The sequence below is a fragment of the Puma concolor genome, chromosome E1 (genome assembly GCF_028749965.1).
Source record: "Puma concolor isolate L17-30 chromosome E1, mPumCon1.1.hap2, whole genome shotgun sequence".
Lineage (NCBI taxonomy): Eukaryota > Metazoa > Chordata > Mammalia > Carnivora > Felidae > Puma > Puma concolor.
Window position 1 is genome coordinate 57,639,559 of NC_141680.1, and position 17,507 is coordinate 57,657,065.

Here is a 17,507-nt window from a genome sequence, read left to right on the forward strand (position 1 = left end):
AGAGCTCTGTATAGTGCCTGGCATGTGCAAATGCTCCTGAAGAGTTTGTCTTAGTGATCAAACCGTGTGTTATCCTTTCATGGGGAGGAAGAGAAGGAGAGTCAGGATCAGACATCTCTGAAAGCCCTACAGGACTCCCCACCCAGAAACAGTATGTCTGGTGGTCGAGAGCATGGATTCTGGAATCAGACACACTAGGCTTGAATCCTTCTCCTAACACTTACTAGCGACATAATATAGAGAAATTTAATTTTTCCAAGACTTGTCTTCACCATATGAAGGAAAAAATAGCAAAAATGTCTTGTAAAGACTGAAACTAGGTGGCGTAGGTAAAATTGTTGGCCATAAGTTCTGAAAATGTTAACTCTCATCACCATTGTCAATATAATCACCTCCCCTATAATTCTGTAAATTAGACCTCAGGTATCTGTACAGTCCTGGGAGGGCTTCATTCACTCCTATCACTTCACCCTTCCCTCCCAAGCCCCATGCTTTCCCAGCCCACATCCTTAGAGTAACAGAAAATTGAGCCTCAAAGAAATCGAGTGACTTGTTCCCAGGCACCTGTAGTCCAGCCAGGTCTCGTACTGGGGCCTTCAGCTACTGCCCAGCCCCCACTCAGGCCCAGGTCAATAACAATGAGTCACTGGTTATAGATTAGGATGGTTTTGATCATTGGCCAGGACTCCGCAATGGGATCTTTTCTGACATGGCATTTTTTTATGCGGAGAATTAGCAGTTTGATTAATCACATTCCCAGACCTGAAGGCAATTTCTGAGCTGTTAATGCATTTCGAAACAGCAGCAATAACATATAGCAAAGAACAAGGCTGGGGAAGCTGCCAAGGCTTTCTTGTTCCAGGAGGGCTGCTTGGATCCAAAACTCTGCTCTATCAGTCAGCCTCCCAGCAGGAAACAGATGGCACACTCCAAAGGACTGACTGAAAAGAGTTTAATGAAGGAACTTTGTACAGAGGTGTGGCCAGGATCAAGGGAATGGTGGAGCACCCCCAGGCTAGCAACGGCGGGAAGCCACTACCACCCCAGGTCCTGAAGAAGCAAAAGGAGGGAGCAGTTTCAGAAGTGGTGACAGCCGTAGCTGTAGGAAAGGGCACCGGACAGCAGCCGTGGTCTTTGGTAGAGGAAGGCAGGGCGAAGAAGAGTAGGGAATGGATTTGGAGGCGCGGGGTGGGTGCTCCAACAGGACCAGGCTTCGAGGATGCCTTCGCCTGCTGTCTAGCCCCTCTGCCCATCCCATTCAGCCTCCCCACCATCAGGGCCAGCAGGCCCTTTACCTTGTCCAAAGGCTTCACTGAAAAACAAGGCAATTGTGTGCTCTGAACATGACCCGCATGTTCTCAACCTAAGATGATTTTGCCCCCTAGGGGACAGTTAGTTGGCAATGCCCGGAGACATTTTTGATTGTTACAACTTGGGTTCCTGGCATCCCAGTGGGTAGAAGCTAGGGATGCTGTTAAACACCCCGGGGTGCCCAGGACAAGCCCCAGTGGCAAAGAATGATCCGGCCACGATGTCAATAGTGCCGACGTAAGAAGCCCTGCTTTAGACTAACTGCTCTGGTCTCCTGTCACAGGCCTGGCCTACTTCTCTGTTCCTGCCTCAGCTTCCAGCTGGGCCCCATCCTTGCACCCTCTCGCCCAGCCACTAGTTAGGGAGGTTCCCAGTCCTCTCTCAAGGCTGCCCACTTTTGGCTGACCCTCAGTGGTGTCCCAAGCACACTGCTGTCCTCCTCCAGCGGGCATCAGTGATCCCCTGTATCCCTGCCTTCCTCCCTGCACCTGTTCACAGCCAAGCCCAGCTCTTGACTCAAGCCTTTGTAGCTGCACCCTGCCCTCCTTCCCCTCCCCTCTAAGGCTGTCTGTCCTCCAGACCCTGTTCCCATCACCCCCTCCAGCCTCGGCTACCCACCCCCAGTAATTTTTCTCCTTGCAATTGATAGTTCTTCGAGGCCTACCCCTGCTAGACATCATGGAACAAAGCAGACTTTATCTAGAGCTCGCCAAGGTCAAGCTCAAAGCTATTTACACTCTTATCTATGCCCTTATTTCCCCTGGAGTGCCCTCCCCACCAAACACATACACCTTAATTTCACTAATGTTCTCGAGGGTCTTGGTTGCTGCTGAGCCAGTGTCTTGCACAGGCTTCTCCGGCAGAGAAATTAGGAGAGTCTGCCAAAAGTAACCTCTCCCAGGGCACCTGGGTGGCTCAGTCCATTAAGCGTCCGACTTTGGCTCAGGTCATGATCTCACAGTTCATGGGTTCGAGCCCCACATCAGGCTCTGTGCTGACAGCTGAGCCCAGAGCCTGCTTCGGATTCCGTCTCTCTCTCTCTCTCTCTGCCCCTCCCCTGCTCATGCTCTGACTCCGTCTCTCAAAAATAAAGAAAAAAAAATTTTTTTAAATTTTTTAAAAAAGTAACCTCTCCCTGTGGCCCCTGGGGAGAGGGCTCTTTGGGGAACACAGCCTCAAAGAACACAGGAAGAAGCAGTGGGCAGTTGAGCATGGGGTCTCCTGGCGCCCGGGAGGCCCTGAAGGCCTGACCCTTCGCTCTCCTCACCTACTGCCCTGCCCAGGGCCTCTCCTATCCCCATTCCCCATCACCTTCCCATAGCCCTATCAAGGCTCAGACACAGCAGGGGAGGAATCCAGCTGTTTAGCGCCCTCCCCCACCCCAAGATGAAGTTGGCTGAGATCCAGACTGACCAGAATGCCCACCACTGTTATTCCTTTCCCCCAGATATCCCTCCAAACCCAGAAAAGCAAGCGGGTTTCTCCAGAAATCCCAGCCTGAGCTCTCCACCTCACTGCCCCCAGTGCCTCCCCACTCCACCACCAGCAGCCAAGCCACCGCCCTGGGGAAGGGCCCATGCCCTCCTGGACTGAGGGAAGGCCAGCAGAAGCAAGAGAGCTAGGATCGGGCTGGGGGGTGGGGAGGCAGGGCGCAGGGGGCGCCCCCCCACCCTTTTACTGCAATCCCACCAGCTCTGTGATGGGAGGGGTCTGCACCATGAACTCCTCATAGCGACTGAGGAACAGCCGGAAGCGAGCCAGGTAGGAGTCCTCGTTGTAAGGCAGCCGCTTCTCCTGGAGGAACTGGGACACCACGGGCTTCACCTGTCAGAAGATGGGCAGGAGGAAAGGCCGCTGAGTCAGGACTGTGGGCAGGTCCCTCCCCACGGGGGGCCACCCTCCTCCCAGTCCCTTGCTCCATGAGGCTTTGGAGGAGATGAGGGGTAGGGACCATTCCTGCCTCTCCCCTCCCAGCAGGCAAGGGAAAAGGGTGAGGGGTTTCTCCCCACTTCCTTCCCCAGGGCTCTCAACTCCACGACAGTCCTCCTTGGCACAGGGGATAAAAGCTAGAGCTCCCTGGGGTGCCTGGGTGGCTCAGTCAGTTAAGTATCTGACTCTTGATCTTGGCTCAAGTCATGATCTCACGGTTCGTGGGTTCGAGACCCACGTCAGGCTCTGCACTGACAGCACCGAGCCTGCGTGGGATTCTCTTTCTTCCTCTCTCTCTGCCCCTCCCTCCCTCACACATACACATTCTCTCTCTCAAAAATAAGCATTAAAAAAAAAAAAAGCAAAAGCTAGAGCTCCCTTTTACCAAGCACGTACTGTGTGCCTAGCATTTCAGATCCATTTCATTTCAACCTTAAAGCCTGCTGCTAGCAAGCCCTGCTTACCCTCATTTTCCAGAGGGGGAAGCTGAGGCTCCGAGACATTCAGTTAACTTGTCCAGAGTCACAGTGCTGGTAAGGAACCCACATGCCTCTGGTCAGAAATGCACTCTGCTGCTCGTACACGGGGCAGTCCTTCCAGGGAAACTCTGCCCAGGCCAGCCTGATCCTCGCCTACCTTCAGGCACATGTTGTCAGAGAGCCGGGGGAAGAGGTGGTGCTCCACGTGACAGCTGACAATGGAGTGGCCGAACGCCCATTCCAGTACAGGCAGTCGGGGCAGGTTCAGCACACCCAGGCTCATCATGTGAATCCTCTGAGGCTTCTTGTCCCGAGAGAACATGGGCAGCCCAATGTGCTGTGACAGACACGTGGGTCATAGCTTCAGGCTGGGCTGGGCAGCCCCACGCCTCCCCACCCTGCCCCAGACCTCCTCACCCACCACGTGGGGACCCAGAGGGTCCTTCTGCCTCCCTCACCCCCACTGTGGCGAGACTCTCCTGTCTGTGCTCTGAGCTCAGTCTCACCCATCTCTGGGTCTCTCTCTCCACCTGTACAACAAGGGGCGTGGCCTGGGTACCCCCTTGAACCCCGTGGTACTGACATGCTCACGACTTCCCACTGCGCGCTTTCATGCCACTCTGCCTTTATCTCATCCTGGAGAGACCCTTCTCTGCTCTCTTTCCCCCCATCAAAATCCTGCTCAGGGTTCAAAATCAAGTTTGTGCACCCTCTTGCTGTTTCATTCAACAAGTATGGAAATATGCCTCCTCTGCCAGGCTCGGTCCTGGGTCTTAAGGATTTGCAAGTGAATGGGCGCTTCCGCTCCAGTAGGACAGGGAGGCAGGACCCACAGCTGTGTCCTAGGAGATGAAGTCGTCACTGGCAGCATGGCAGGTGCTGGAATGGGGAAGGATACTCTGACCTCCAGGCACCTAGTCTTTGTGTCCAGGGAGCAGGGGCGCTTGCCTATGGAAATGGCCCTAGAACTGAGTGCTGAGCCCCAGGCCTCCCCTGAACACCTCCCATCTCCACCCCCTCCATCTGTGAAGGGCCTCCTCACTTGGGGTCATCACAGTAAGTGCCCTCAGGGCAGGAGATGGGGTCCTAATCACCTGTGCCCCCACAGGGCCTAATCAAGTGCCCTATGCATAGAACTTTCTCAAATCTTGGGACACCTGGGTGGCTCCGTCAGTTGAGCCCCCTCCGACTTCGGCTCAGGTCATGATCTCATGGTTTGTGAGTTCGAGCCCCACGTCGGGCTCCATGCTGACAGCTCAGAGCCTGGAGCCTGCTTCAGATTCACGTCTCCCTCCCTCTCTGCCCCTCCCCCACTCGTGCTCACTCTCTCTCTCTCTCTGTGTCTCTCAAAAATGAATAAACATTAAAAAAAAATTTTTTTTTAAGTTTCTCAAATCTTCCATCCACGATCCACATGTGAATGGCAGCTGGTGTTGCAGAGAAGCAAACTCTTTACCTGAAATCCAACTTCTCTGTGATGACCCACAGAGAGAGGTTGGGGTGGGAGGTGGGGGGAGTGCATCTCTCTCCCCAGAACAGTGAGTCTAGCCTGTGCTCAGGGTCGGGGAGGCCTCACCTGGAAGATGTTGATGTGGAGGTAAGGGTGGGCCAGCAGGGACCTGGTGGTGAACATGCACAGCAGGGCCGAGCCGGGGCTCCCGAAGCCAGACACATTCAGAAGCAACCAGTAGTGAGCATAGAGGCCCAGGGAAATCAGGCCCAGCGTCCGCACAGCCGACCTGAGCTCCACCTTTCTCAGCCGCTCTGCCAGAGGGAGCAAGAAAGAGAGTGTGGGGGTGGGGGGGAGGAAAAGCCTTCCCCCCCACCCCACCCCCGGCCCAATGGTGCTAACTAGGGCGTTAACTAGGGCGACCGTTCATCCACACAGCCCTGAAAAGTAGGTTCACCCATTTTATGGATAAGGAAACAGCATTAAGCAACTTGGCCAAGCCCACTCTGCTGGTAGGTGGTAAGAGCCATCCACAGCTGGGACCCGGGTCCGGCTGCCCTCCAGTCCCTCCTTCCACCACACAGTACTGCTCTCACGATATTACAGTCCACAACCCGCAATAGGGCGCAAGGCCTTTGCAAAGTATTTTTGCATCTATGACCTCATGATGCTTTCACACCGCCCTTGAGGACCAAGTAAGAACCTGAGGCTCAGACTGGTTAAGTTACCTGCCTGTGGTCATCAGCCAGTAAGTGGCACAGCCAGACTTGGCCCGGGGGCCGAGGCTCCTTCCACCCTGCCTGGCTGTCTCAGAAAGCTTCCGGTCTTAACTTGGGGCTCCCAGCTTCCTCTACAAGCAGCCTCCAGGAAGCCAGGAGGGGGAGTAAGGGAAGTGGGGCCCTGGCATACTCACCAACAGCCACCAATGGGGTGAGGACGGGGATCAAGAGAGGAGCAAGGAACATGTACACGTAGCGGTTGAGGCAAGGCAGCCTCCACGTGCTCGAGTCCCCAAGGCCCAACACATTGGTGTAACCATGGTGCATCTTGACGTGTCCATACTTGCCGTACTCTGCAGAGAAGGACGAGCATACCTAGAGGAGGGAGCCAGGGAGGGCACCGGGGGCCGGGTCAGGCACAGTCAGGCAAAGTAGGACCTCAAGGACACCCACCGTCCCCGGATGCTGCATTTCCGGGACCTTCCGGCCTCACACCCCGGCTAATCAGACCATCTACTCTCAGGTTCCGCGACCACAGAGTAGCAGCAAGTCAAAAGAACAGCGTCCACTAGGGGTGGCGATGCTAAGCGTTTGGAGGTGAGACGCCAACCCCCACGATTGCCACTCTGTCACTGGCCACCCGAGCAAGCCTGCAAGCCTGACAGGGCTCTCAGGGGACTGGGCACACTGCACCCAGCTGCAATTATTTTGTTCATGTCTATCTTGGAAACATCTGTATTTCCATAACGCTGCTTTGCATTCGGAGCCCAGAGCGGCAAGGGGAGGGGCGCAAGAGTGGCCTGGCCATGAGGGTGGCGCCCAGGGTGAGGAGCCCGGGTGGGGGGCTGAGTGTGAACCTCTCCCCAGGGGTCACTCCTCTGGCACGCACCCTCACCCTCGTGGGATTCTTCGTAGCTGCCCAGGAGAAGCAGAGGCTCAGGGACCCCAAGAAGGGCAATCATTCTGAATGCAAAAGAGGCAATAAGGAGTTTCTTATGCAGATATATGCAAATGAAAACGCAGATAACAGCTTCCTCCAGTATTTCATCCAGACCAGAAGATCTTGTTAATTTTATCCAAGATCGCTGCCTGCCTGTTTCCGGAAGGACTTGAAGACTCTTCCAGCGCCAGTCACCACTGTGAGCCTCGAAAAGACAGCCGAACACCCTTCCCTGAGTGCCCAGCGTGCTGCATTTTACAAATGTGATTTGCTCATCTCCCAAGCCTAGTGAGTCAGCGGCGTTATTATTCACAGTTGACAGAAGCAGAAACTGAGGCAGAGAGAGGCCACGTGACCACCCCAGGTGACTAACTCCAGGCCACTTGGCTAGGAAGGTGGCAGAGGTAGGATCTGAACCCAGAATCCACCCAAGATAAGCCGTAAGGCCCTGGAGATGAGCCGCTAACTCCAAGAGAGCAGGAACCCAGGCTCTGGGCCCCAGGCAGCAGAGGCAAAGCCAGGACAAGACATATAAGGAACGACACTGTCTTCACACTCTGTTTGCAGCAACCTTCTCCCTCGGAATGAAACGGCACTGAAATACAGCCGGAAGGTCTAGCTAAAGGATGCTGGGGCGGGGCGGCGGGGGAGAGGGACAGTTAGGGAGGTCACAACTGCGGTTTTACAACAGACACGTCAACCCCGTATTGCAGGGGCCCCTCTGGAGACAGAGGATGGGGTCCAGCACAGCCCTGCTAGGAGTCCGTGACAGCAGCAGGAGGAGGTAATCTGCCTAGGAATGAGTTCTGCTGTCTGTTTCTATAAGCTTGCAGAGGGACGAGGTTGGGCCAGGCTGCAGAGGGCGGGCAGGTCACGTGTCAGCTGAAGTGACATCTCGTGCAGGCCTGCTGGTCTCCAGAGCACGCACCCATCGGGGCCACGTGGTTGGTTTGGGTTCCAGGCAGAAGCTTTCAGCAGCGGGCACACAGGGCTGTGGCTGGGGTCTGCCGGGACATCCTCAGGGGCCAGCCTGCCTCTGTCCAGGGCTTCCAGGTGTGTGTTTTGATCCTCAAGGCTCTCTCCCATGTAACTGGAACCAGCAACTGGTTTTGTTTTTGTTATATTTTACAGACAGCGGGTGAGAGGGGCAGAGGGGAAGAGAGAGAGAGAGACAGAGAGAGAATCCCAAGCTGGCTCCATGCTCAGAGCAGGGCCGGATGCAGGGCTCAATCCCACGACCCTGGGATCATGACCTGAGCAGAAATCAAGAGTTGGACACTCAACCGACTGAGCCATCCAGGTGCCCCAAGAAGCAACTGTTTTTAATTGCTGCTTCTGTGCACCTCTCCGTCAAGGGCCAACCACACCTGTACTGCGCTGGGACGAAGCTGCCTTTCCTTTCCAGCACGGGCTCTGCATCTCCACGCACACTGGCGGCTCACCGCACTCTGACTAATGATGTCACAAACGACCTGGCGCCTGAGCAGGGCTGAGCATGGTAAGAACTGGGCCCTCAGGGACCCCGTCGGGTCCTCAGTCAGCTTCTCAGCCACATGGCCAGACCCCAGGAAGCTGGGAGCTGAGCTGCATGTGACTCAGTGCACACTTCCAGAGTCTGTACATGGTTGGCCTTTTTATATGAATAAGAACAGATTTGGAGCTATTTCTATAACACTGGAATTCTCACTCCCTTCTGGATGTTCCTTCCGTAGAGGAAAGGAGGGGGTGGCTTTGGGCTGGAAGAGAAGACTGCACACCCTGCCGCGCGTCTCCTGCGCATGTATGCCCATCAGCCAGAAGGCAGGGGAGATGGCCAAATGCCACGGAGGTAGCTGGGAAATGCACTGTCCGCTGTGAAGGATTGGGCAGAGGTCTCACCCAAGAGGATTCCACATGCAGACCCAGGGAGAATTCCAGAAGCCTCAAGGCTTGATGATGTCTCTCCTCCTCCTCCTCGTCCTCCTCCTCCTCCATTCCCTTCTTCTTCTTCTTCTTCTTCTTCTTCTTCTTCTTCTTCTTTTTAGTAATCTCTACATCCGAAGTGGGGCTCAAATTCATGATCCCAAGATCAAGAGTCACATGCTCCACTGCCTGAACCAACAGGGTCCCCAACGCTGGTGTTAACCTCTTAATGTCAACATGCAGTCCCTCCAGAAGACTTAAGGGCTCCAATCTCCTAGCAGCACTCAGGCTCTACAAGTGGCCACAGTGTGCATGGGCAGATACCAGTGAAAGTCCTCTTGCCACCTGCCCTCTGCTAAGTATCAGGGACCCCAAGTCTCCCATCATTCACTTCTTCCTTCACTCAGCTGTTTGCTCTCTCAGGCATCCTCCGCCCTCCACCGGTGGCCAAAGGTAATTAACAGCTAAGCTGGTAGTTTGAAAACAATTATTTTTTGAATAGGAACTATGCTTACATAATTCTGAATTCAAAAAGTGGGCAGTGACAGGTTGTCTTTCCTTTTTTTCTTTTTTTTTTTAAATTTTTTTTTCAACGTTTATTTATTTTTGGGACAGAGAGAGACAGAGCATGAAGGGGGGAGGGGCAGAGAGAGAGGGAGTCACAGAATCGGAAGCAGGCTCCAGGCTCTGAGCCATCAGCCCAGAGCCTGACGCGGGGCTCGAACTCACGGACCGCGAGATCGTGACCTGGCTGAAGTCGGACGCTTAACCGACTGCGCCACCCAGGCGCCCCTCCTTTTTTTCTTTAAAAAAATGTTTAATATTTATTTTGGGGAGAGAGAGAGAGCGTGCGCTCAAGCATGAGTGGGGGAGGGGCAGAGAGAGGGAGAGACACAGAATCCGAAGCAGGCTCCAGCCTCCGAGCTGTCAGCACAGAGCCTGATGCGGGATCTGAACCCACGAACCATGAGATCATGTCCTGAGCCGAAGTCAAGCACTTAACTGACTGAGCCACCCAGGCACCCCTCTTTTTTTTTTTTTAACATTTATTTATTTTTGAGAGACACCGTGTGAGCAGGGGCAGGGCAGAGAGAGAGGGAGACAGAATCTGAAGCAGGCTCCAGGCTCCAAGCTGTCAGCACAGAGCCTGATGCAGGGCTCGAGCCCACAAACCACGAGATCATGACTTGAGCCGAATACACTATTTGGGATATACTTCTACAAAAACTGATTGGTTTTTTTACCTGAAACTCGAATTTCTCTGGGAGTCCTGTATTTTTTTTTTTTTTTTTTTTTTTTTGCTACATCTGAAAGCCCTACTCGGTGAGGATACAAGTTTCTGAGTCTGAGTCCTCAGGTACCAGGCAGGCCCCAGGTGAACATGGCCACCTCTCAGCACTTCTGGATAAGAGAGGGGGCAGCAGTGAGGGCCAAAGCAAGAGGAGACCCTGGGAGCCTCGTCTTGATGGGAGCTGGCTGGATGTGGTCAGCCCTGAGCCATCGAGCAGCCATGATGGGATTCTCTCCCCTTTAAGGCCTTGTCCCCAGAAACTCCCCAGCTCCTCTGCTGGGCACACAGTCCTCCTTACTCCTTCTCTCCGGAGTCCAGATTTCTGTGGGTCCCTCATGTACCATGCTGTCGCCCGTATCCCTGCCTTTACATGTACATCTGCTCCGTCTGGGGCTGGGGCTGGCAGCGCTGTCCTGGCAGTTCCTCGTCTGGACACGTTCCCCAGGAGTTCTCGGCCCTGGCACCACCGACATTTGGGACAGGGTCATTGTTGTGAGGCCTGTCCTATGCATTGAAGGCTGTTTACGGCATCCAGCCTCGACCCACCAGATGCGAGTAACACACGTACGAGTGCACACGCATGCACACACACACACAAGCACACACACACACACACACACACACACACACCAGTCACAACAGCCAAAGATGTCTGCAGACATTGCCTAGTACCCCTGCTGTGCTCTCTCTGTGCTCACGGCCTGCACATCACCTGCTTGATGTCCCTGTCACATTCTGCCTGCCCTGGTCCCGGCTGAGCAGCCTTGGCCAAGTGACTGAACCCCCCAGATCAATGTTTCCTCATGTACGAAGTGAGGATAATAACAGCGTCCCACTCATAAGGAGGCATGATTACTAAAGAAGATAATTCGGGGCACCTGGGTGGCTCAGTTGGTTGAGCATCTGACTTCAGCTCGGGTCACGATCTCACAGTTCGTGAGTTCGAGCCCCACATCAAGCTCCATGCTGACAGCTCAGAGCCTGGAGCCTGCTTCAGCTTCTGTGTCTCCCTCTCTGTCTCCACCCCTTCCCCACTTGTGGTGTCTCTCTCTCTCTCTCTTTTTCTCAAAAATAAATTTTAAAAACGTAAGAAAATAAATTTTTTTTAAAAAGAAGATAATTCATGTAAAGTACACAGTAAGCACCCAGGAAGAATCGGCCAATATAATCAGGATTTTTATTGCTTCCCCACTTGACTCTGAGCCCTTGGAGAACTAGAGCGGGTCTCGCTTGCCATTGTGTCCCCAGCACGCAGAGGAGGGCTTGGACAAGCTCAGTGACGTGGAGGGCACTGCTCAGCCATCACTGCTCAGCCTGGACCAGCACTGTCTCAGCCCCCCAAGCTCCTCCCTCAACCTGTGAATCCTATTCGGGCTGGGCAGCCACTGCTGGACTCACAGCAAGCCTGCCCTGTTCTCTCCGAGCCTCTCCCTCAAGGCTGCGACCCTTGGACTCAGGCTGCCATCCACAGATGACTGCCTGGACCACCTAGCCCTGCTCCGGGGTCCTCTGCCACTGAGAGGCCATATGCACGTCCACCACGGTCACCACCACTAAGAGCCAAGCTGTACAGACCCACAGAAATAGGAGTTCCCAGAGTCCTCGGGCTTATCCTTGAGGAAATCACACCAAAGCTGGGGGGGGGTGGGGAGGGAGGCTGCCGGAAAGTCCATTTTGCAGATCTACACATGATAAAATAAATGGCAGGTAGACACACACACACACACACACACAGTGCCTATGTCAATTTCCCGTACACACACACACACACACACACACACAGTGCCTATGTCAATTTCCTGTACACACACACACACACACACAGTGCCTATGTCAATTTCCTGTACACACACACACACACACACACACAGTACCTATGTCAATTTCCTACACACACACACACACACACACACACACACACACACACAGTGCCTATGTCAATTTCCTGTACACACACACACACACACACACACACAGTGCCTATGTCAATTTCCTGTACACACACACACACACACAGTACCTATGTCAATTTCCTACACACACACACACACACACACACATACACATACACAGTACCTATGTCAATTTCCTGTACACACACACACACACACACACACACACACACAGTGCTTATGTCAATTTCCTGTACACACACACACACACACACACACAGTGCCTATGTCGATTTCCTAGTTTGGCTATTGAAAGACACATATAAATGTAACTATTGGGGGAAGCTGACTAAAGTGGACACTGGACCTCTCTGTCCTATATTTGCAACGGGCCTGTGAATCTATAATTATTTCAAAACGAAAGTTTTTTTTTTTTACAAAAGTATATTTTGTACTACAGATCTGGTTTTGCCCTCTAAATTTTTTAAAAATTTAAAAATCACAGTTGGGCATACTCAGACTAACACGCCTCAGGGTTTGAGTACAGATAGAGGAAAGGGCAGAGACACAGACCAGGAGATAATGGCCACACCACAGAACTTGAGAGTATTCAAGAATCATGACCAGGCTGGGGCTTCTGAGCTCTGTTTCCACCACTACATTGGACTCAAAGGAAGGGGATGGCATCCCCCTGTGTGACACCCCTCCCCCCAGGGCAGAGCCAGCGCCCCCATGTTCTCCTTGAACCAGCTGTGGCCCCACTCCCGAAGCACAAAGCCAACTTTAGAAGGAAAGCTTGAAGTTGGGACACACTAAAGAGCTTAGTAACTGGTACAGCCTGTTCCTTCCCACTCGGGGAGCATCTTGATTGTGAGTGCAATACAGGGAAGTCCTTAAGGCCTCTGATTTCAGGAGTTAATCCTTCCCAAGCTCCGGGATTTAAGCCAATAATGGCCCTGCCCACTCCACCCTGTCCCTCCCTTCCCGAGGTCTGGTCCAGGCACATAACCTCAGACAGGAAAAGGCAGGTGCTCCTGCAGGGAAGTCATCAGTGCTCCGAGGAGTGGGTCAAAGGCTCACAAGCAGGAGGAATGGAACTTTCTCATGTAGACCAGAGTGCGTCTTCAGAGGGACGTTCACTCTAGTGTGGGCAGGTGTGTGTGACTGGGGATACTTCAAAGAAACAATAACTGGAGTGTCACCGCCCTGTCCCTCCTGCCTGCCACCCTCCCCCGCCCCGCTCCAGATCCAAGAGGCCAGAGAGGGCCAGGTCTTTGTCCCACCCTGAGCTCGAGTCAGCAGACCTTGGGACAAAACTGGAAAAAGCCAGGTGCCCAGGGACACCAATGATACTTGCTAACGCCTAGGGCTACAGACTAGAGGACTGGATCATTCTATAGTGATGGTGGCTCCTGAGGGTCAAGGTTTGGGCAGAGCACAGGCAGCCAACAAGAGAAGGATCAAAGAGAGAAGACAACAGGATGTGGCAAAAGTGGAGTGTCGGGAGTCCAGGAGGGTCCTGGGCAGCGCGAACTTGTCCTTTGTGCAACACAGAGAATAGGTGCCGCAGCAAACAGTGCCCTTCACACACACACACACACACACACACACACACACACACACACACTCACACACACACTCAGGCCTGTCCAGCTTTGCACAATGCATCAACCTTTCTGTTAAAAACAAACAGCACTGGGGCACCTGGGTGGCTCAGTCGGTTAAGCGGCTAACTTCGGCTCAGGTCATGATCTCGCTGTCCGTGAGTTCGAGCCCCGCGTCAGGCTCTGTGCTGACAGCTCAGAGCCTGGAGCCTGTTTCAGATTCTGTGTCTCCCTCTCCCTGACCCTCCCCCGTTCATGCTTTGTCTCTCTCTGTCTCAAAAATAAATAAACGTTAAAAAAAATTAAAAAAAAAAATAACAAACAGCACTAACAAACAACAACCAAAACTGCTAACTCTCTCCCTGCAGTTTACAGCACGTTCCCTCCAGAGAGAAAGCAAAGCCAACACTTGGTGAGCGTCCAAGAGTCGGCCCAGGCCCTAAATCAAGATCTATGTGGTCTCACTTAATCCTCAGCATGACTTCGTGGGGCCAGTAATGCTCTCATCCTGTTTATTAGGTGAGGAAGCCAACACTGAATTAAAGACCTTGCCCAAGGTCAGGCAGCCAGCCCAAGGTCAGGCAGCCAGCGAGGCTGGGCATGTGGCTTCAAAGGCTGTGCCCAGACATTGTCCCCTGCCTGGCCACCAAGACCAGCACCTTCCCTGAGGACTGCACTTGCCCCACTAAAGCCAGCGGTACAGGGAGACTGAGCCGTGCCCTGCCCCACACTGGAAACCAGATCCTCCCCAGAGAGTAGCCAGAACCACACTGTTCGGGGCAGAAAGCAGGGCCATTCCCACACAGGTGAGCTAGTACCTGAGTACTGAGCTGACACGCCCCGCAGCAGTCACAACACTGACATGACAGCCAGGCCTCCCCCACCACAAGGGGGTCACAGGCCTCTAGGCTATGACTGTCCACTAGCTGGCTTTTCCCTAGACTTTGTTGCCGCATCACCTGTAGGGGTAATCATCAACACACATTAATGAAACACCAAGAACCCAGCCCTGTGCCAAGAGCCGAAAATACAAAGAGACAAAGATGAGGCCACTGCCCTGGGGCTCGTGGGGACAAGACAGCGTGCAGCTGCAAAGCCACGTGGGTCCCCAGGGCAGGTCACATGCTGTGATTCCATGCAAGCTCTTCAGCTGGGGAAACTGGGGAGGCTTCTCAGTGGAGGCGTCCTCAGCTCACTGTCTTTGCCTGGCACCCACGATGGCTACTGTGCTCCCAGAGTCTAGGCCAGGGAGTTCTCAGACTTGGGTGGGTATCAGATTCACCTGGGGACCTTGGTAAATAAAGTGGCCAGGCCTCTCTCCTCCAAGAAACCTGGGCTTCCAGACCATTCAGCTGCACGATGAAGTTTGACAAGGTCACCTCTATATAGGTAAGTCCCTTGTCATAACTTGTCCAAACTCCACACCTCCTCATCCCCAGCTGCTCCCAGGCTCCTGGCACTCAGGACAGCTTTGAAAAGTCCACACGGAACTAATCCTACCTGTCGTGTCCCCAGTTTCTCCCCTGCTCGTGATTACAAACTGGGGCGGGCTGGGGGAGGCACCTGACCCCGGCTCCAGGCCTCAGAGTCTGGCTAGCACCAGTGCCCAGGGATTTCTGGGAAGGGAAGTATCTTGAAATGGACCCTAATTGGGGCGCCTCGGGTGGCTCAGTGAGTTAAGCGTCTGACTCGTGATTTGGGCTCAGATCATGATCTCACGGTTCATGAGTTCAAGCCCCACATCAGCGCAGAGCCTGCTTGAGATTCTCTGTCTCCCTCTCTCTCTGCTCCTCCACCACTCATGTGTGCACTGTCACATGAGAGAGAGAGAGAGAGAGAGAGAGAGAGAGAGAGCGCACAAGCGAGGGAGGGGCAGAGAGAGAGGGAGACACAGAATCCGAAGCAGGCTCCAGGTGCTGAGCTGTCAGCACAGACTCCAACGTGGGGCTCAAACTCTTGAACTGTGAGATCATGACCTGAGCCGAAGTCCAAAACTTAACCAACTGAGACACCCAGGTGCCCCAGTAAACATTTTTTCTAAATGGACCCCAAGGATCAGGAACCTGTAGGTTCCTCTTATTCTTAGCACTTTAGAAATGAGTGCAGGAGGGGAGGAGAAGAAAGGGAGAATGGAGAATGCTAGATAAGAAATGTATAACTTCACTGGGGTGCCTGGGTGGCTCAGTCAGTTGAGCAGCTGACTTCGGCTCAGGTCATGATCTCCTGGCCCGTGAGTTCGAGCCCTGCATTGGGCTCTGTGCTGACGGCTCAGAGCCTGGAGCCTGCTTCAGATTCTGTGTCACCCTCTCTCTCTGCCCCTCCTCTGCTCACACTCTGTCTCTCTCTCTCTCTCAAAAATAAATAAACATTAAAAAAATATTAAAAAAAAGAAATGTATCACTTCATAAAATGTCATTTGTGTGTCTGTAGGTGTGTATAGTTCTATAAACCTTTGTAAAGTTACATAAAGTTAATAATTGAGTTAGTTGGTCATGGTAACGAGTGGCAGAAAAGGACCGTTTCTGGTGTCAGCTTTCATATTTGTTCCTAAGGGACCTGGATGCCCTGGTAGGAGAAGGAAGTTCTATCGCCACTTGGTCCGGTGCCACAGAGAGGCAAGCGGGTGCCCCCAGGAGAAACAGGGGTGCCCGGGCTGGCACAGGTACGCACAGGTGCATTCCTCATGCAGCTCTCAGGAGGGGCCCAGCAGTGTAAGCAGCCTCTCAAGGGCTTGGGGACAAGCACACACACATAGACTTGCGAAACTGTAGAGTACGCTGTGCGCTCAGACACGCATACCAACGGCTGTAGTGGCCCCTCCGCATGGGCACACAGCCGAACACCCCCGCTCCCTGTGGCAGAACAGTGAGGTAGCCCCCACAGGAAGTACCAGCAGCCACGCCCACCCCTCCCAGGCTCACCTCCACAAAGAAAAGCTCCCAGATCCTGCTCCAGCGTTTTGACTCGGTGAGGGCACCGTGTGTGGCCAGGTGGCTGCCCTTGACCGTGAGTGTGTAGTGGCACACACCCAGGATGATGATGCCCAGTGCAAGGACGAGGACATTCTCAGAGCGCAGGCTTAAGAACCCTGTATAGAGGAAGGAGAGTGAGGAGAGGGGGAGAGGGGGCAGACAGGGCCTTTCTCCAGCTCCTGGAGATCTGGGTCCAAACACCCTGGAGACCTGGGTCCAAACTCCAGCGGGTCCCCACCGCTGGAGACCAGGCCAAAGTGGGCCCAGGGCCAGGGGCGGGGTGGGGGTGGGGGGCTGCCACAGGCGGCGGTGGGGCAGGTCCCGGCCAGGAGAGGTCCAGGGGAAACCCCATCCCTGGTGTTCCCCCCCTAGAACATACTCCCCTCCCCCAGTCCCTCTCCTCCCTCTCAACCTTCCCCCCCACCGCCCTTCATGCCATCAGGCCTTCTCCCTCCTCCAGCGCCCCATTCTCTGGGGACACAGGGCAGGTCACTGCAATCAGACTTTCGGATCCGGGGTGTACCCCTCTTTCCGGGGTCCCGGGCACGGGCCATGTCCCCCACGCCCCAGTCCCCAGCCTCTCCCCCACCCTACCCCGCACCCCCTTCCCCAGCCGCAGCGCCGCCCTCTGTCCCCCTGTCCGGTGCTCCTCACCGGCCGGCACCGAGAGGAGGCTGAGCGCGAGGATGGCGCAGTCCACACCGTGGCGCTCCCACCAAGAGCTCGTCCTCACCACGTCCTGAACCAGCGTCTCCAGCTCACCCAGCAGCGCCTCGCCCCCGCCGTGGCCCCGGGGAGCGCCGGGTGCCGGGTCCATGAGGGGCCGCCAGGGCATCCCAGGAGGACTCGGGACGGTCTGCGGCGCCCTGCGAAGCGCCTAGTGCGGGCGGGGGTGGGCAGGGGCGGAGTCACGCGCTGGCTGGGGACACCCGCCCTCCGAGTCACGGTGCGTGCGGGGCACCCGAGCGCCTCCTGCCGCTCGCGGCGTGGGGCGGGGGAACGGGGAGCGACCCGGCCC

At 54.5% G+C, this 17,507-nt stretch overlaps 1 protein-coding gene across 2 annotated transcripts; it reads right to left on the reverse strand.

The window, feature by feature from the left end:
* Positions 1–935: 935 nt before the first annotated feature.
* On the reverse strand, positions 936–17,388 carry FADS6 (fatty acid desaturase 6). 2 transcript variants are annotated; one of them, XM_086687987.1, is made up of 7 exons: positions 17,144–17,388; positions 16,439–16,605; positions 6,083–6,263; positions 5,296–5,483; positions 3,877–4,056; positions 3,705–3,770; positions 2,998–3,135 (listed from the first exon to the last, which is right to left on the reverse strand). In XM_086687987.1, exons 1-6 carry the CDS (start codon positions 17,322–17,324, stop codon positions 3,744–3,746), a joined length of 924 nt encoding a protein of 307 aa, XP_086544113.1. In that variant the 5' UTR covers positions 17,325–17,388; the 3' UTR covers positions 2,998–3,135; positions 3,705–3,743. The 2 variants fall into 2 exon arrangements, with proteins under 2 accessions (XP_086544112.1, XP_086544113.1); XM_086687986.1 differs by lacking the exon at positions 3,705–3,770 and having other exon boundaries at positions 936–3,135.
* Between the last annotated feature and the right edge of the window lie 119 nt (positions 17,389–17,507).

What these genes read in the sequence shown, in the direction of transcription:
- FADS6 (XM_086687986.1), bottom strand. Translation starts at nt 17,324, where the DNA reads ATGCCCTGGCGGCCCCTCATGGACCCGGCACCCGGCGCTCCCCGGGGC. An exon ending in CCTCCTCTCGGTGCCGGCCG is followed by an intron (nt 16,606 to 17,143) that starts GTGAGGAGCACC and finishes TCCTCTATACAG; the next exon opens with GGTTCTTAAGCCTGCGCTCT. An exon ending in GGGAGCTTTTCTTTGTGGAG is followed by an intron (nt 6,264 to 16,438) that starts GTGAGCCTGGGA and finishes TCCCTCCTCTAG; the next exon opens with GTATGCTCGTCCTTCTCTGC.